The following is a 15,675-nucleotide window of genomic DNA, read 5'->3' on the forward strand; positions in this document are numbered from 1 at the left end:
TTAAGGGCATTGGAAAATGGAATACACAAAACAACTAATACAGGCATTAAATATTCAAAATCAGTTTACTTGCAATCTATTTTAAAGCTTTTATTTAAAAGAAAAAAAGAGTCAAAAGTCTTTGGGCGGAAGAATAGAGCATTTTCACATGCCAAATCCCCTCTCTTTATTATAATAAGAGATAACACCTTAAATACTAAACAAGGTATAATGCGCACAACTACATAGAACTATAGAAGGTTGTGCATCACCTACCCCGTGTGTTTGGCCCTCTCACTCTGACAGAATGTGTTTTGAAGATTTTTGCATTTTGTATGGCCGGGCATGACCCAATAGTATACGTCTCTTGGAATTGATGAATGCTCATTCAATAATTGCATGCTCTCTTTTTATTTTATGCTTCAATAATCAATAATATATGGTCAACTTGCGACTTGAGTCATCTATCTCTTCTTCAAAATGCATGGAAATCAATCATTTTTGCTTGGATGCATGATGGAACTTGCACCTAACTAAGTAAACAAAGCAAATAAGGATTCTTTTAAATATAGGGTAAATTATGATCTAAAAAACATAAACTTATCATGTTGTAGTTATATGAACCTTCAATTATTAGTTTTGGATATAGGTAGTTATTAGTTATTGGGTCGTTTATGTGGTTGATTTTATTTATAATTTATACACATATATATTCTTTGAGAGAATGGGAGCTCAAAGGATATGATGCAACAAGATGAGGACAATCCTCCTTTTATTCAACGTTGTATTATTGGCAATCGGGAACTGCGCTACCCCTTTGCTCCTCCGCCTCTACTTCCTCCGAGGCGGCAACCGTTTATGGTTTTCAACCTGGCTCCAAACCGCCGCCTGCCCGGTGGTTTTCATCCCTCTCCTCATCTCCTACCTCCGCCGCCGCCGCCGGCGGAGGAGTGACACCAAGTTCTTTCTTATGACGCCGTGTCTTTTCCTCTCCGGTGCACTCATCGGCCTTCTGATGGGCCTCATGAACTATCTCTACACCTACGGCATGGCCAAGCTTCCCGTTTCCACGTCGTCTCTTATAGTTAGCTCTCAGCTGGGGTTCACGGCGTTGTTCGCTTTCTTGCTCGTGAAGCAACAGTTTACCGCGTTCTCGGTGAACTCCATCGTCTTGCTGACGGCCGGGGCGGTGGTTTTGGGTCTCCGAGCCGGAAATGACCGGCCGGCCGGGGAGTCGAATAAGGAGTATGCTTTGGGGTTTGTGTTGACTCTTGCGTCGGCGGGTTTGTATGGGTTGATTATGCCGTTGGTGGAGTTGATTTACAAGAAGGCTAATACGCCGATTGGTTATATTTTGGTGTTGGAATTTCAGATGGTAATGTCTTTTGCTGCCACTCTTTTCTGCACTGTTGGAATGTTCGTAAACCGTGACTTCCAGGTTAACTTCTTGCTTCTATCTTCATCAATAATATAATAAACACAAGCACGCATTACCTTTTTCTTTTTTTTGAGTAACTACAAAACCTCTACTTAGTATCTGAGGATGTACTGGATCCTCTCATAGCTAACCAGCTTAAAATAAGAAAATTAATATGTCACTTCTTGAAAAGTGTGCACTAACCAAAAAGCCAAGCTTAAACTAAGAAAACTAATATGTCACTCCTTGAAAAGTGTGCACTAACAAAAAAACCCAATAGACAACTTTGACAGGAAGTCAAACTGAGAGTATGACCTAGCCTAATTTAGGTTGTTTATAGCTAACTACCGACTCAAAATGAGAAAACTAATAAACCACTCTCACACCTTGTGGTTACCAAGTCAACAACCTAACTTAGATGGGGTTGTCACTAAATTTTTTTGTATTATTTATTTATATTATATACAGGTGATCCCAAGGGAAGCAAGAGAGTTTGAATTGGGTGCAGCAAAATATTACATAGTAGTGGTATGCACTGGGATTACATCGCAATCGTTCCTTATGGGAGCCCTTGGGGTGATCTGCTACGGTTCATCTTTGCTCTCCGTCATCATCAACACCGTTCTCCTCCCAGTGACGGAGCTTCTCGCCGTGATTTCATTCCACGAGAAGTTCCAGGCGGAGAAGGGCGTCTCTCTTTTCCTCTGCCTCTGGGGATTTGTTTCTTATTTTTACGGAGAGATCAAACGCCGCAGTAAAGACATGGTGGATGAGGAGAAGAACCAAACCCCACAAACGACAGAGATGACTCCCACATCACATGTGGCCTGAAATGAAATTCAATCAACCAAGAAGCTACACGGCTCTTTTCATTGTAGAAATCAATTTAATGGGGTGGCCTTTCATTAGTCATTAGTGTTCCACTTCCATTTTTTCACTTGTAATTCCAATAGCGACAGTCTACAACTTGTCATGCTATATGCCAAATCTTCACCATCAAGTGTAGTGTTTACATTGGACACCAAAGCGTATGCTTCAACAATAATCTGTACCTCAATTAATAATCTTTTATCTAATATGTATATAAAAAGTCAAAACTCTTCACCACCAAATGGCAGGGTCAGTAAACTTTTAGATCAGAGCTTGAACTGTGCAGAGAAGAAGATGACACCACAAAGTTCTAGTTGCAGCCAATCCCTGGATAAAAGACTGCCAAGTACGTGCACGGCTTACTGCCAACATCAAATAGGATCGAGATGATGTTGATGAGTTACCCACCTTGCCATCACAGGTTGTCGTGTTCTAGTCTTGATGATTCTATCTTTTGCAATCAGCGGCGGTCTTCATAATAGGATTTTGTTTAGCAGCAGGAGAATTAAGATCAGAAGGGAGAGCTCGACTGCAAACTTCGGAGTAATGATGTGTTCAACCACATGATTCCACCTGTAAGTTCAACCAGTACAGAGCTGCTGATAAAGCCTGTAATACCATTCAAGAATGCTCGCCACATTCAGAATGGTTAAAGATGTCTACAATGGTGTATATGCAATGAACACTAAAGGACTGCAAACTTAAAATGGATTCTAACATCCTAATTGACAGCTAACATGCTGAAAATTGGACAGCACAAAATGGAGTGAACAACAAAATAGAAAGAGATTTATTGGAGTAAATGAAAGTTCAAGAACATCCACAAAGCAAACTCACCAATTTCCTTGTGAATACATGTTATCTCCATTATTAATTTCCTCCTTGGCAAATTCTTCAAGTATTGCTCGTTGTTTATTGTTTAATTCTCTGCAAACAAGTTAAAATAATAATAAAGAAAAAGCATTGAACATTGTCTGCAGCATGCGTCTTAAAAGACTTACATTAAATAAATAAAAATAATAATAATAATAATAATAAAGAAGTGAATCATGATTTACATAGAACACATACTTCTTAAAATTTTAAATAATAATAAAAATAAAAACCAAACAACAACAAATGTGTAAGAGGATTACGTTGGAAATCTTATGCGGAATCTCACATACTGATCTCCATGGTTTACAACAAAGCCACTCCTCGGCAAGCCTAATCAATATGGGGCATGCATATTCATCATTGCAAATTCAAAACTAGGAGTAAGAATGGTGATTTCAGAATTAAGATACCATAAGAAGATCATCATACCTTTGCCTCTAAGTACCAGAAGTTGACCAGGCTGAACACCCTTTGGTATCTATGGGGACCAGAATGAAAAGTGAAAGGTAGCCTTTAGTAAATGGTTAACAGTAAAAAGATCAAGATAATGGCCTTAATGAACATTAAGAGACACTAACATATTGAAGAGTTTAGTCACCATAAAAATGCAGCCAATGAAATTAACTTTTGGACTAAGATTCTAAGAACAGTAAAAAGAATAGTAACATTTTGGAAAATTCAAATATATAAATCAAAGCTCTATTTGGAAGCAAAGTTAGGCTATAACATAAGAGCAATTACAAAAGAATAATAGATGAGACAGAAACATAAACAATGTAATTCAGCAATGAGATTTGCGTGAACAGAATAAGAAAGCCATGCCTTCACTGATGTTGTCCCAGATAAAGTCGGTACCTCAACCTTGCCACCAAGAATAGCCTGTCAAACCTCTCGGTGAGTATAAGGAAATTAACTTGGAAGATGCCATCCTTTTAAGTATGCTATTTCCATGTTGTTATAAATTAAGATTGGGCTATAATGCACGTGGGTCAAACCACACTAAAAGATTGAATCCAACCAATTAGCTAGTCTAACCCATGGCCTTATAAACCCATATGTTCTCTCTTATTTTATCAATGTGGAACTCTTAACACATGTTATCATCCGTAAACTCTTCTAGTCTTGTGAAGATCATTTTTTAGCACATTAGTTGGGAGGGTGCGGTATTTGAACTCATGACCTATAAGTCTACCTCACCTATGAATTGAGGAAAAGGTTAATGGTTGATTTTATTTACTGTTCCATCTTCTTCCATGATCATTTATGAATAGCATATGCCTGGTTAGGACTAATCAAATTTTACTGATGCATACACAGAAAGATTCTAGGTAGAAATTTACTGGACAGGTAAACTGATGAGTTCAAACTCAAGGAGAAAAGAACAGTTATATCTTACTTGTGTAAAGTTGATATTAGCATCAACATAAATGTCAGCACCATCTCTGTCAAAAACAGAATCTTCATCAACCTGGAAAAGGAAAAAATAAAGTCTTCAAGTTGGCACTAATGAAGAATTCCAAGAGCTGAGAGCTACAACGAGAAAAGAAGAAATGAAATTATCAAATGAACTACTAATCTAGAACTGGCACATGCAGTAAAATTGAGGTGGTCACTCCAAAAATTTAGCAAACAATCAGAAGCCAAAAGATATTGTGATTATGACTTGAGCCATATGTTCTTCATGACAAAGTTAGTTGGTCAAATATATTAGCATAACTATCCAAACAGAAATCAGAAGTAAGAGAAACATGAAATAAAAACACTAAAAAAGTTGAACAAAATGACTAAATTCAGAAAAGAGGCCATGCCTTGAGCTTTATAAACAAGTTGCCTGGTTGCATCCCTCTTCTGCCAGCATGACCAGCTCTTTGCACACGGATAGTATCGCCAGAATCCACACCTTTTTCCATTTTTTATTTTTATTGTTTGGGGGAGGTGAGACATCATGGTGAAACCAAACTCATCATTAAAATAGAATGCCAGAGCTCTTAGACCTTTCTACTAAAGTAGAGTTAGAACCAAGAAATTTCAAATTTCCTACTGTAAGTGTCTTTAGCAGATGCATCAACTATCTTCCAAAGCAAAAAATAGTGAAAATTATGTCTGCAAACATAATATACATGTATGTGTGTGTAAGTGTAAATACAAGAGCGCGTGCACGCACACACACACACACACACACACACACATATATATATATATATTGAAGTGCACTAAAGGTTAAATGGAGATCAATTATTAATTAATTCTGTTTCCTAATATACTCCAATAATTGTTTTTTTTTTCATTATTTAGTTGTCAACAAACTAAGATTTTGAGACTGTTCTCAAATATGGAATGGCAATTTGAGCAAATTGTAATCCTTTTCTACATAATGCCAGCAGGAACTTTCTGACATGTTTAATTCAAATTGAAAATACTGTCAAAGACAGAAGTATCTTTGTTAAGATCTACATTTAACTAAGAAAAATAAATTTTCACACCAACCTGGTGGTATGGTTACTTTAACATCCATAACGCCTCTAACAGCTCCTGATCCTTTGCATTCCCTACAAATTTCCTAAAACCACAGAGACTAATAAATAGTATGTTGAAATACTATTCAACAGATAAAATCACCCATTCATATAAACTAACCTTAATGATTCTGCCAGATCCTTTACAACTACAGCACAGAGCCGTAAATGGGGGAATAGTAACCTGATTAATATATGAATAAATTAAAGGACCCAAAAAAAAAAAAAAACAGACGAAGAAAGGAATTCCGGGCTGCCCAACCAGTTGAAAATCAAACCCTATAAAAAAAATTCATAACTTACTCGCCCAAGGCCTTCACATGTTGGACAGACTCTTGCCTTTGCATTCAGTGGGTGACCCTGCCCATCTAGATGAGGATGAAGGACAAGAAAATGAAAAAAAAAAATTCCCACTCAGTAACAAAATTGAGATCTTTCACATGAAGCGGAGTTCTTCAAGTTCATACAACATTGTTTTTGGCTACTAGAGTACTAGGTGTCTATCTTGTCTTAGAATTTAGGACTCAGTTTCAACAATGATGAATGTTTATCACAAAGATAATCTCTAACAACAGTAGGGATAATCTTCAAACATACCTCATAAAACCAATTCCTTCACATTTGAAAAGAAATTAATGGTAATTTTCAGAAATGAAGTCATATGGTCATTAAATCACAGGAAGAACTATACCTTTCTAGTTGGTCTATATTATATTTCCTGAGACAGCATAGTGATATAATCAAGCAAAAAATGAATATAGTTTTTCATAAGTTACCAACTTGACTGTCAATGCACAAACTTCTAATGATAATATGGGTTTTTGTCTTCCACTTTGAAAAACTAGAATAATTGGCACTCCACACCAACAAGGAACACACAGAAAATAGGGATTGAAAGTGCAAAATGTGAATTTATAGTGTCTTCAAAATGCCTCCCATGTATTCACTTAGAAAACAAGACAGAAAGAAGAAGATAAAAATGGACATCAGAATTGAAAATGCAGTGCTACAGATAACAGACACAGTGATACTTCAATGAAAATTTGAGGATAAAATCTACTTACGACAAGAACCACAAGGAACATCTGCATCAAATGACAGATGCTTTGTGCATCCTTTAGCAGCTTCAGGAAAAGAGAGAGAAAGGTCCACCTTCAAATTTCAAAGTAAGTTATACAGAACAAATTTAAATTGGCAGACTAAAAAAAAGGGTAACAAGAAGTACAAACCTGAATATCATCTGTGAAAGTTTCTGTCTCATTTTCAAATATCTAAGCATGTTAAAAACATGGTACGATTAGAAAGACACTATAGTTTTGAATGCAGCAACCACGTGAAATTTTAAAAAATTGTGTGGAAGGTTATACCTCAGAAAAAATTTTCTGGAAAGAATGAGAAAAATCATTGAAGTTTGCTTCATGTCTAAATCCTTCAGCACCCCCATAATCAAAATTTGAATATTCAGTTTTTCTGTGTTCTTTCATCTGTCATAAGGGTGAATACCATTTATTTCCGGAATGTTTAATCAAAAAATGACATGGCCATATGATTCTTATGTGAATAAACCATGGGTAGAAAAAGAAATATTACCATGTCATATTGTTTTCTCTTGTCAGGATCTTGCAGAGTCTGAATTCACCTTTCACAATGATAATGTGAAATAAATAAACAATTTTAATTATAGTAATGAACTAACTATAATATACTGCATGAATAAGAAAGAACTGCAAACCTCATATGCATCTCTTATTTCTTGAAATTTCCTCCTTGTAGAAGGATTATTCTTATTGGCATCAGGATGGTACTTTTTTGCAAGCTACAGAATATTTAGAAATAAAGGCATTTAGAAATACTAAACAAGCATGATAAATAAAAAGCAGTAATATTGAAAAGTTCACTGAAGTATGAGAATAAAGGTTTCTAGAGTGCAGAAAATTCAAAGCTTTTAATCACAAACTCACCTAAAAAGGGAGAACACAACCAAACCACACACACACAATGCAAGTGAAGAAAAGAACCCCAATAAAGTATCTCTCAATAAAAATAAGAAAATGTCTCATTTTGCAATAGACCAAGCAATAAGTAATACCAGTAACTGAAAAATGGATAACTACAAGATCAAACGAAAATTATCTACTCTTCGGTTCACAAAGAAAAATTCAAGTATTACTCACTGCATGAAAAGCCTTCTTAATCTCTTCCCGACTGGCATCTTTAGAAACACCTAAAAGGTCATAATAATCCTTTTCCGCAGAATGACAAACTCCTGGTAGATGAAACAGAGTGTGTTGGCATAATAAAATAAAATAAAATAAAATAAACAAACAAATCAACAAGATAAACAAGATAAACCACCACCACCACACACATGTAGTAATTAAAAAAAAATTTACCTGTAGAGTGGATAAAATGTCTGGATGATGGGCATTCATTAGCTGCAAAATTTGCTGGCTTGCCAATAATACCGGAACTATACAAAGCTGATTCATGAGGCAGAGGCATTGATAAAAATGAGTAAACCCGCAATTGAAACCAGTTCAATTAACAGAAATTCCTACTAACTTTCCCTCATGGATAAATAAAGATACTAAATCTTGAACAAATTAATATGAACAAGAAATCCACTGTGATGTCTAAAAGCTCATTACAGTTAACAAACTAACATCTACTCTGTAGCAATGTCCGTTGAAATTCCGGAACTGTGCCCCGTAAAATTCTTTTCTCAACGGCTGATTCAGCAACAACTCTATGCCGAGACTGTAAAACATTTTTCAAAAAAAAAAATTGCAGAAAGCAGTTATATGAAACTATATCTGTAAATATTCCATCGAAGTTAAAAATGGATAAAATTTTACTAGAATTACCAAAATATTCTGAACAAATGATTTTGAGGAAAGCCTAGCCCAGCTCAATCTGCCCATTTCGAGCTCGAAGCTATCCAAGCGCCACAATAATGAAATTAAGCTTTGAGAGTTGTAGAAAAGACGGTTATACGACGTCGGAATGAATCGTGAGATTGATCGCCGAATCACAGGCGGTGAGTGATTGATGGCGGGAGTGGGTTTAGGGTCTGCGCTCTGTAGCAATTTACTGATATCATTAATTTTTTTTTTTTTTACACCTCATTATTTTTTTACTTCGTAACAACTTTTAAGCATATGTTAACATATTTTATTTTTCTTAAGGAAGGTGAATACAAGGGGAATATTAAAGTTTTTTTTTTGTTGTCCCAACGATATAGCTGGCAAATTTTATTGTGCACAACGGTCCATATAATAATGTGGTCATTTTAATTATCAGTTTAATTTGATAATAGTACTCTATTTTTTAGTTTCATTTTTCACACACATTAGTTTCATTTCATTATAGTAATGCCAATGTATCATTCTAATTCTACTACAGTTTCATTTGACAATATATATTATTGTATGAGTTCTATTTTGTAATTTCATTTTTCACACACACTAGTTTAATTATAATGACGCTAAAGTATTACGAAGTATTTTAATTATAATCCACGTTTATTTGACAATATATGTTATTGTATGTATCTGAATTTTAGTTTAATTTTTAAAATACACTGGTTTCATTTTAACAACACTAAAATATCATATTAATTATACTAAAATTTCATTTAACAATATACGTTATTGAATGAACTCTGGTTTTTTGTTTCATTTTTTATGCATGGTAATTTCAGTTTAGCAACACTAAAGAAAAGTACATTTGGGAGTGCACATTCTATTTAAGCCCATAACAACAAAATGATCAAGTGAAATTTACATTTTTTTTCTTTATCAAATGACTTGGTGTAATAAATAAATTGGTATAAATAGAAAAAGAATATCTACACATATCTCAATAAATTGGAAGTTATTGCCCTTGTTTTTTATTTTTTTTTTCTTTTTTGGTAAATTCAGCTCCGGAAAACACGGGTGCTGATCCAGGGGAATCGTCATTTGTGAGAATCGAACTCACTTGTCACTTGAACTAACCCATTAGGTTATTGCCCTTGTTGGTGTGATAAATAAATTGATTTCAGTATCTTCTCCCTTTTCAAATACTGAAAGTACATAAAATAATTTTCAGGAATCATTTTTCAAGTTTTCAAAACACAGCTTTAATTTTACAAAAAATTATATTCACACTGCTATTTGAAGGTCTATACTAAATTTAAGTTTATGACGTTAGTTAGTAGTGTGAGTATAAATCTACTATACTAATAAGAACCAAAGAGAGTTATGTCTAAAATGGGTAGAAAAAATGGCGGTCAAATTATTTAATCAAATGGATGGTTAAGATGAATTATTTAATCAAATAGATGGTTAAGATAATTCAGATTAATATTATTAATAGAGATTACCTAATTTAACCTTACTTTTATGATTATCTGTTAAGTTTTCCGTTAAATATTCTATTATCTGTTAACTTTTAACTTATCCATTAATTTTTATAAGAAATGTCTTAGGTTCGAACCTCATCTCAATCAAATTTGACATAATTAAGTTTCTCACTCTATTTTACTCATATTAAATTAATCAAATTAGTAGCTACAACAAAAAATGATACATATGTATTTCTTTAATTTAGAATTATGTGTCTACAAATACCTTTATTTGAAAAAATTATTCATTATCAAAAAATTAAATTAAATAAGAGAAATAATTTCATAAGTTATATTGTTTTTATTTTCTCTCATGCAACGATTCTTTACATTCAAATTTATCAATTGATATTCATTACATTGTCAATTATCTTATTTTTACAATATCTTGTAATTAAATAACAAAGTTATAGTACAAAATAATGTTATATATTTAGTTACCTAAGTATTTTATTAATACTATGAAAAAAATTTAAAATAATTTGAAGCTAATTATATTAACTATTTGGGGATTGGTTGACAAAGAGAGTACTCAAATAATAACCCAACAAATTGAAACGGAATCACTCTAGTTTACTCTTATTGAATTAAATAAATTAGTAAATACACAAAAAAATGATACATATGTATTTCTTTAATACCATGAAAAAAATAAAAAAGAATAGTTTGAAATCAATCATATTAACTACTTGGGGGATTTGTTGACAATAAAAGTACTCAAATAGCCCATTACCCAACAAATTGAAGCGAGAAACTACCTTTTAATACCTTTGGAATACATAATATTTTAAATTTTTAAATTTTTATTAATTTATTTAATTTTTTTTATTAAACTATGGATTTTTTTATCCACAATAACTCATTCAACAATAATGGTTGAACCAAATGAACCCCAAGCAGAACACCTAAAGGAAAGTCCATAGCTCCTATATCATAATCTCATTGCATGACGTTGTCATCCATGCTACCAAATATAACCGAATTGCAAATAACACACTACCAACAAAAAGGAAGAGAACAAATAGTAAAGATGAAGACAATGACAATGTTGCTCAAAAGAGAATTAAAAACACTTAGAAAAATTTAAATTAAAAGTAGTATTTATTTAGACTATCATTTTTAGACCAAATATTTAGACTATCGATTTTACAATGTTGCAAACATTTATTTTAGTAATAATTATAATGAATTTTCTATATTATATTGGATTCATATACTTTGAGTTAGATATTTAAATAAAAAAATTCGACATTCAATTACCCATGTATAAACTTCTCTTATATAATCTTGCATTGATATACTTTCAAATATTTATTTAAATATAAATATTGGGCATTAACACATTCGCGCAATGCGCGTATAAAACTAGTATAATATAAAGATAAATGTGCAGTCCAACTATCAGTTTAAGCTTTTAGTTGAGATGAAGCACATGCTTCAATTTGGTATCAGAGACATGCAAAAAGTCATGTGTTGCATAAATATAATATAAAAATGTCCAGTCCAACAACTATCAGCTTAGTTTTTTAGTTGAGATGGAACACATGTTTCAATTAGTGTAAAATATATACGTTTTTTTTTACTTGATAAAGAATTATGAGTATTTTAAAAAATATTAAGAAAAACTTTTGAAATATTGTCCAAATTGGACTAAAATTGCTAATCTGATATTATGAGGCCGGTACAGTTACCGGAATGGACACGTTGCTTCTTCCCTGCTAGAAGAAAAGTGGGGAGTTAAACAATTACTCTAATAATTCAACAAAACAAAACCCCCAAGGAAATGAAAATCTCATAAATTGGAAACCAATGCAATTTGCAGATTTCTAGGGTTTTTTCCCCACCGTCGAGCGAGTGCCTGTCTCATTCCACATCGTGTCTTCACCTCTCAGTTTCAGGCGTCGGTTTCAAAGGTTCGTCTCTCTTTTTCCCTTTCTTGTGATATTTTATTCTTCTTGTTTTGGCGAGGAAGCTCAAAACATTATATTGGGGGATGATTATATGTGAGAAAACACGTGAGACGCCTGCGTTTGCTTTGCAATTTTGTCCGAAGGTGAGTGTGATTCTGAAATCTTTGGTGACAATATATATTGGGTTTGGTTTTGTTTTTAGGGATTTCGTAGATAGCGATTTGTTGATTGTTGATTGATGAGGAAGAAGAGAAAAGGCAGTGAGATTGTGTGCCTGAAGCAAAATGAGATTTTGAGTTCAACCAATGGTTCCGAAACGTCATCATTATCGAATTTCAAGTCTCATTATTCGTTGGAAGATTATTCTAGGTTAAAGAAGAGGTGCAAGGAAGATTATGATTATGGTGCGTGCTGTGAGGTTGTTGGGTCATGTAAAAGTAAGACTAGACTGGCTGGCATTGCTGCCACTGCTCCACCCTGTGGGACTTCATCATCGGTGTCCTCTGGACGAGGGCTTAAGAGGAAGATAGGATGCATTGATGTGGCTACACAAATGGGTCAGAAGAATAAGATTGACGATGACTATGTGTTAGGGGAAACTATTGGGAAAGGGAAATTTGGATCTGTATTGCTCTGTAGAAGCAAGGTCACTGGAGTACAATTTGCTTGTAAAACACTGCTGAAAGGGGAAGAGACAGTTCACCGGGAAGTGGAGATCATGCAACACTTATCAGGGCATCAGGGTGTCGTAATGCTGGAGGCAGTGTATGAAGAAGAGGAGAGGTTCCATTTGGTGATGGAGCTGTGTCCGGGTGGGAGGTTGATTGATCAGATGGCAAATCAGGGGTCATATTCTGAGCACAGGGCTGCTAATATATTTAAGGACTTGATGATGGTTGTCAAGTATTGCCATGATATGGGAGTTGTACACCGGGATATTAAGCCTGAAAATATTCTTCTTACTGCCTCAGGGAAGATAAAGCTTGCAGATTTTGGCTTGGCTATGAGGATTGCCAATGGTAGTCACAACCACCACTAAAGATTTTCTTCTCATTCTTTTGCTTAGAAAAAACTTGTTTTCAATCATCAACTGCTCTACTTGTGCCATTAGCATGTGAAGCTGCAGTTTGCCTCTATCCATAGCTCAGGATGATACAATTTTATTTTACCTACTTCGTTATGATGCTGGAATCAATAGGAGTTTTAGATACTGGTATTGTGAATTCTATTTTTGTTGTCATGTTCTTTCTGTCTCTGGGGGTTAGTGGGCTTGACTAGGTTCACACTAAAAGTACAGTTTGTTTCATCTTTGAGGAGATGTTAACACTTAACACACACACCCTACTGGTCGGTAGACACCACCTGCCTGACCAGCCAACTTATTTTTTTAACACGCTCAATTATACGAAGTCTCTTTTCACATTTCTTAGCAGAACTGTGTCTTTGCAGTAGGTGGGCTTGGTAATGGCTGGACATCATATGGTATGCAAAATTTACTATGGGTAGTAATGTAGTATATTAGTATGAGATATGTGCCAGAACATATTGAACCAATAGATAATAGCTTCTGTGCAGTTTCATGAATGCTTTCCTTCAAAATTGGACAACTTGGAACTTTTGTGTTGTGTCTGGTATCTTAAGGTTATTTATGCTTTAATATGTAATTGTTTAGATATCATAGGAATATAGTGAATTTAGGACAAACATTGGCCTTTATTGGTAATTAACCCTTTTCTAATCATCAGTTGGATTATAATAATTGCTTGAGTTCATCTTGATCAAGTTATCATTTATCCTAGAGTTTTTTTTACTTGGTATCTCTAAGTCATACCATTGGCCCATGGTTTTCTTGATTTGTATATCATTGTGCATACTTGGAGCATGCTTCATTTTTCTTCATAATATACTTTCTGCATCTTCTTCAACTTGTATTGTGTGTGTCAACAATTTGTCTGCAAATCTGAAGGGGAAAGTTATGCTTGCATTATCTCACACTTGAAGATATCAAATAAACAGGGTCACCAATTGGGCTTGGAAATTGGGATAATTTTCTTGCTTCTTTTCTTTTTTGTTTCAGTAATATTTTTGGTTTGGGGACTGGTTTTGCAAGTGAGCTCTCTTAGACTCTTAGTGCCATAAATCTTATGGGGGTTTTATTTTTATTTTTATTTCATCAAATCTTTCTTGCACCCACTTCCTCAATCATTTGCACTAAATCAGTTCAATTGTATTATTATCTTCATCTTCATAGTCAAAATAGCTGGCAACGATGTTCCTGTTAGGAAATAAGTTTTGGATTTTATAACATATGGACCAATATTTCTGGGTGTTAATTTTCTTTCTTTTCCTCCCTCCACTTATTGCTACTCTCATATCTTTTCTTACAATTTTTATTGTTTTAACTTTTAATAGGTCAGAGATTAACCGGTGTGGCTGGAAGCCCTGCTTACGTGGCCCCAGAAGTCCTTTTGGGGGATTACTCTGAGAAAGTGGATGTCTGGAGTGCTGGTGTTCTTTTACATGCTCTCCTGATTGGAGTTCTTCCATTTCAGGGCGATTCATTAGAAACTGTTTTTGAGGCAATTAAGAATACAAAGCTTGATTTCCATACAGGAAAATGGCAATCTGTTTCTAAACCTGCGCGTGACCTCCTTGAGCGTATTCTCACAAGAGATGCTACTGCAAGAATTTCTGCAGATGAAGTACTAAGTATGCTTTTAATTTTGAGATTTGGTTTCTATTCCACCTTGGATCACTAATTTCAGTTTTCCAGAAACTTCTTTTACTTCAAAAATTTCCTTTTTCTCTCTTGCTAGCTGGGTCATTTACAAGATGGCCTCTCTTTCACTAGTCATAACTAAGTTGATATATGTCTCAGGTCATCCATGGATTCTTTTCTATACTGAGCGCACATTGAGGACATTATCCACCAGGACAAAGCCAAAGCATCAGGCTGGTGCACCATCCCAGATAATGGCAGCTGCTTCTACACCACAATCAGATCGAAATAAGAGAGGGAGCAAGGGTAGAGCTCCTTCTGAGAGCTTGAATGGAGAATCTGAAGAGTCAGATGAGTCTGGTTTGGTTGATGCACTCACGGTGGCAATATCACATTGCAGGATATCTGAACCAAAAAGGAGCAGATTATGTGTTCCCACCAGTCCAATTAGAGAAGAATGTTCATCTAACATGACGGCCAGCAACCTCTGCAAAGCGTTTTGAGTCTGATTCATGTACAGATGATGACCTGACCTCGTACTGTGATGATCCCTGCTTTTTATTAGTCGCGGATTGAAGCATAACTCCCCCTGCAAACTGCAATTTTCAACTACCATAAGAAACTGGCCTGCTAGATGTGACCCACAGCTACTACTGAGTTCCCTAACCGCAAAGACGGGATATTGATTCCAATAGACATGCTAACATGGCCGCCAACAAAACAAAACTTGTGTACATATTTGTAAATAGTTTATAGTAGTAGCTGATGACGAATTTATGATTTCATTTCATTTCATTGACAAATAATGTAATATCTCTGACAGTTTCAACAAAGTAAGTAGCCTATGAGAAGTTGCCAAGTTGGTGCTTATCCTTGCCCCCTTTTTTCAGCTGTGTTTCATACTTTCATTGCATGGCTTACCTTTACATACATTTTATTTTCTGTAGCTTCCATTGATGAAATTACACCTAAGCCCCTAGAGCTCTTGGAGGAGGTAAATTTGA

At 34.7% G+C, this 15,675-nt stretch overlaps 3 protein-coding genes across 4 annotated transcripts; 2 read left to right on the forward strand and 1 right to left on the reverse strand.

Moving 5' to 3' along the window:
- The first annotated feature begins 576 nt into the window (after positions 1-576).
- On the forward strand, positions 577-2,422 carry LOC116024356 (purine permease 2-like). The gene is made up of 2 exons (XM_031265252.1): positions 577-1,417; positions 1,865-2,422. Exons 1-2 carry the CDS (start codon positions 734-736, stop codon positions 2,225-2,227), a joined length of 1,047 nt encoding a protein of 348 aa, XP_031121112.1. The 5' UTR covers positions 577-733; the 3' UTR covers positions 2,228-2,422.
- Positions 1,821-8,746, reverse strand: LOC116024343 (chaperone protein dnaJ 1, mitochondrial). Of its 2 annotated transcripts, none has more exons than XM_031265243.1 (19): positions 8,523-8,746; positions 8,322-8,415; positions 8,052-8,138; positions 7,833-7,924; positions 7,391-7,474; positions 7,249-7,287; positions 7,026-7,142; positions 6,888-6,929; positions 6,723-6,810; positions 5,962-6,026; positions 5,780-5,842; positions 5,630-5,702; positions 4,951-5,042; positions 4,539-4,610; positions 3,965-4,021; positions 3,572-3,620; positions 3,403-3,472; positions 3,104-3,193; positions 1,821-2,875 (listed from the first exon to the last, which is right to left on the reverse strand). In XM_031265243.1, exons 1-19 carry the CDS (start codon positions 8,577-8,579, stop codon positions 2,848-2,850), a joined length of 1,359 nt encoding a protein of 452 aa, XP_031121103.1. In that variant the 5' UTR covers positions 8,580-8,746; the 3' UTR covers positions 1,821-2,847. The 2 variants fall into 2 exon arrangements, with proteins under 2 accessions (XP_031121103.1, XP_031121099.1); XM_031265239.1 differs by having other exon boundaries at positions 1,821-2,839; positions 8,523-8,745.
- Positions 8,747-11,764: 3,018 nt separating this feature from the next.
- On the forward strand, positions 11,765-15,541 carry LOC116033014 (serine/threonine-protein kinase PEPKR2). Its single transcript, XM_031275770.1, has 4 exons — positions 11,765-11,955; positions 12,155-12,971; positions 14,365-14,661; positions 14,831-15,541. The coding sequence occupies exons 2-4, from the start codon at positions 12,191-12,193 to the stop codon at positions 15,172-15,174; spliced, it is 1,422 nt and encodes a 473-aa protein (XP_031131630.1). The 5' UTR covers positions 11,765-11,955; positions 12,155-12,190; the 3' UTR covers positions 15,175-15,541.
- The last annotated feature ends 134 nt before the right edge of the window (positions 15,542-15,675 follow it).

This window comes from Ipomoea triloba, chromosome 1 (assembly GCF_003576645.1).
Source record: "Ipomoea triloba cultivar NCNSP0323 chromosome 1, ASM357664v1".
NCBI classification, from domain to species: domain Eukaryota; kingdom Viridiplantae; phylum Streptophyta; class Magnoliopsida; order Solanales; family Convolvulaceae; genus Ipomoea; species Ipomoea triloba.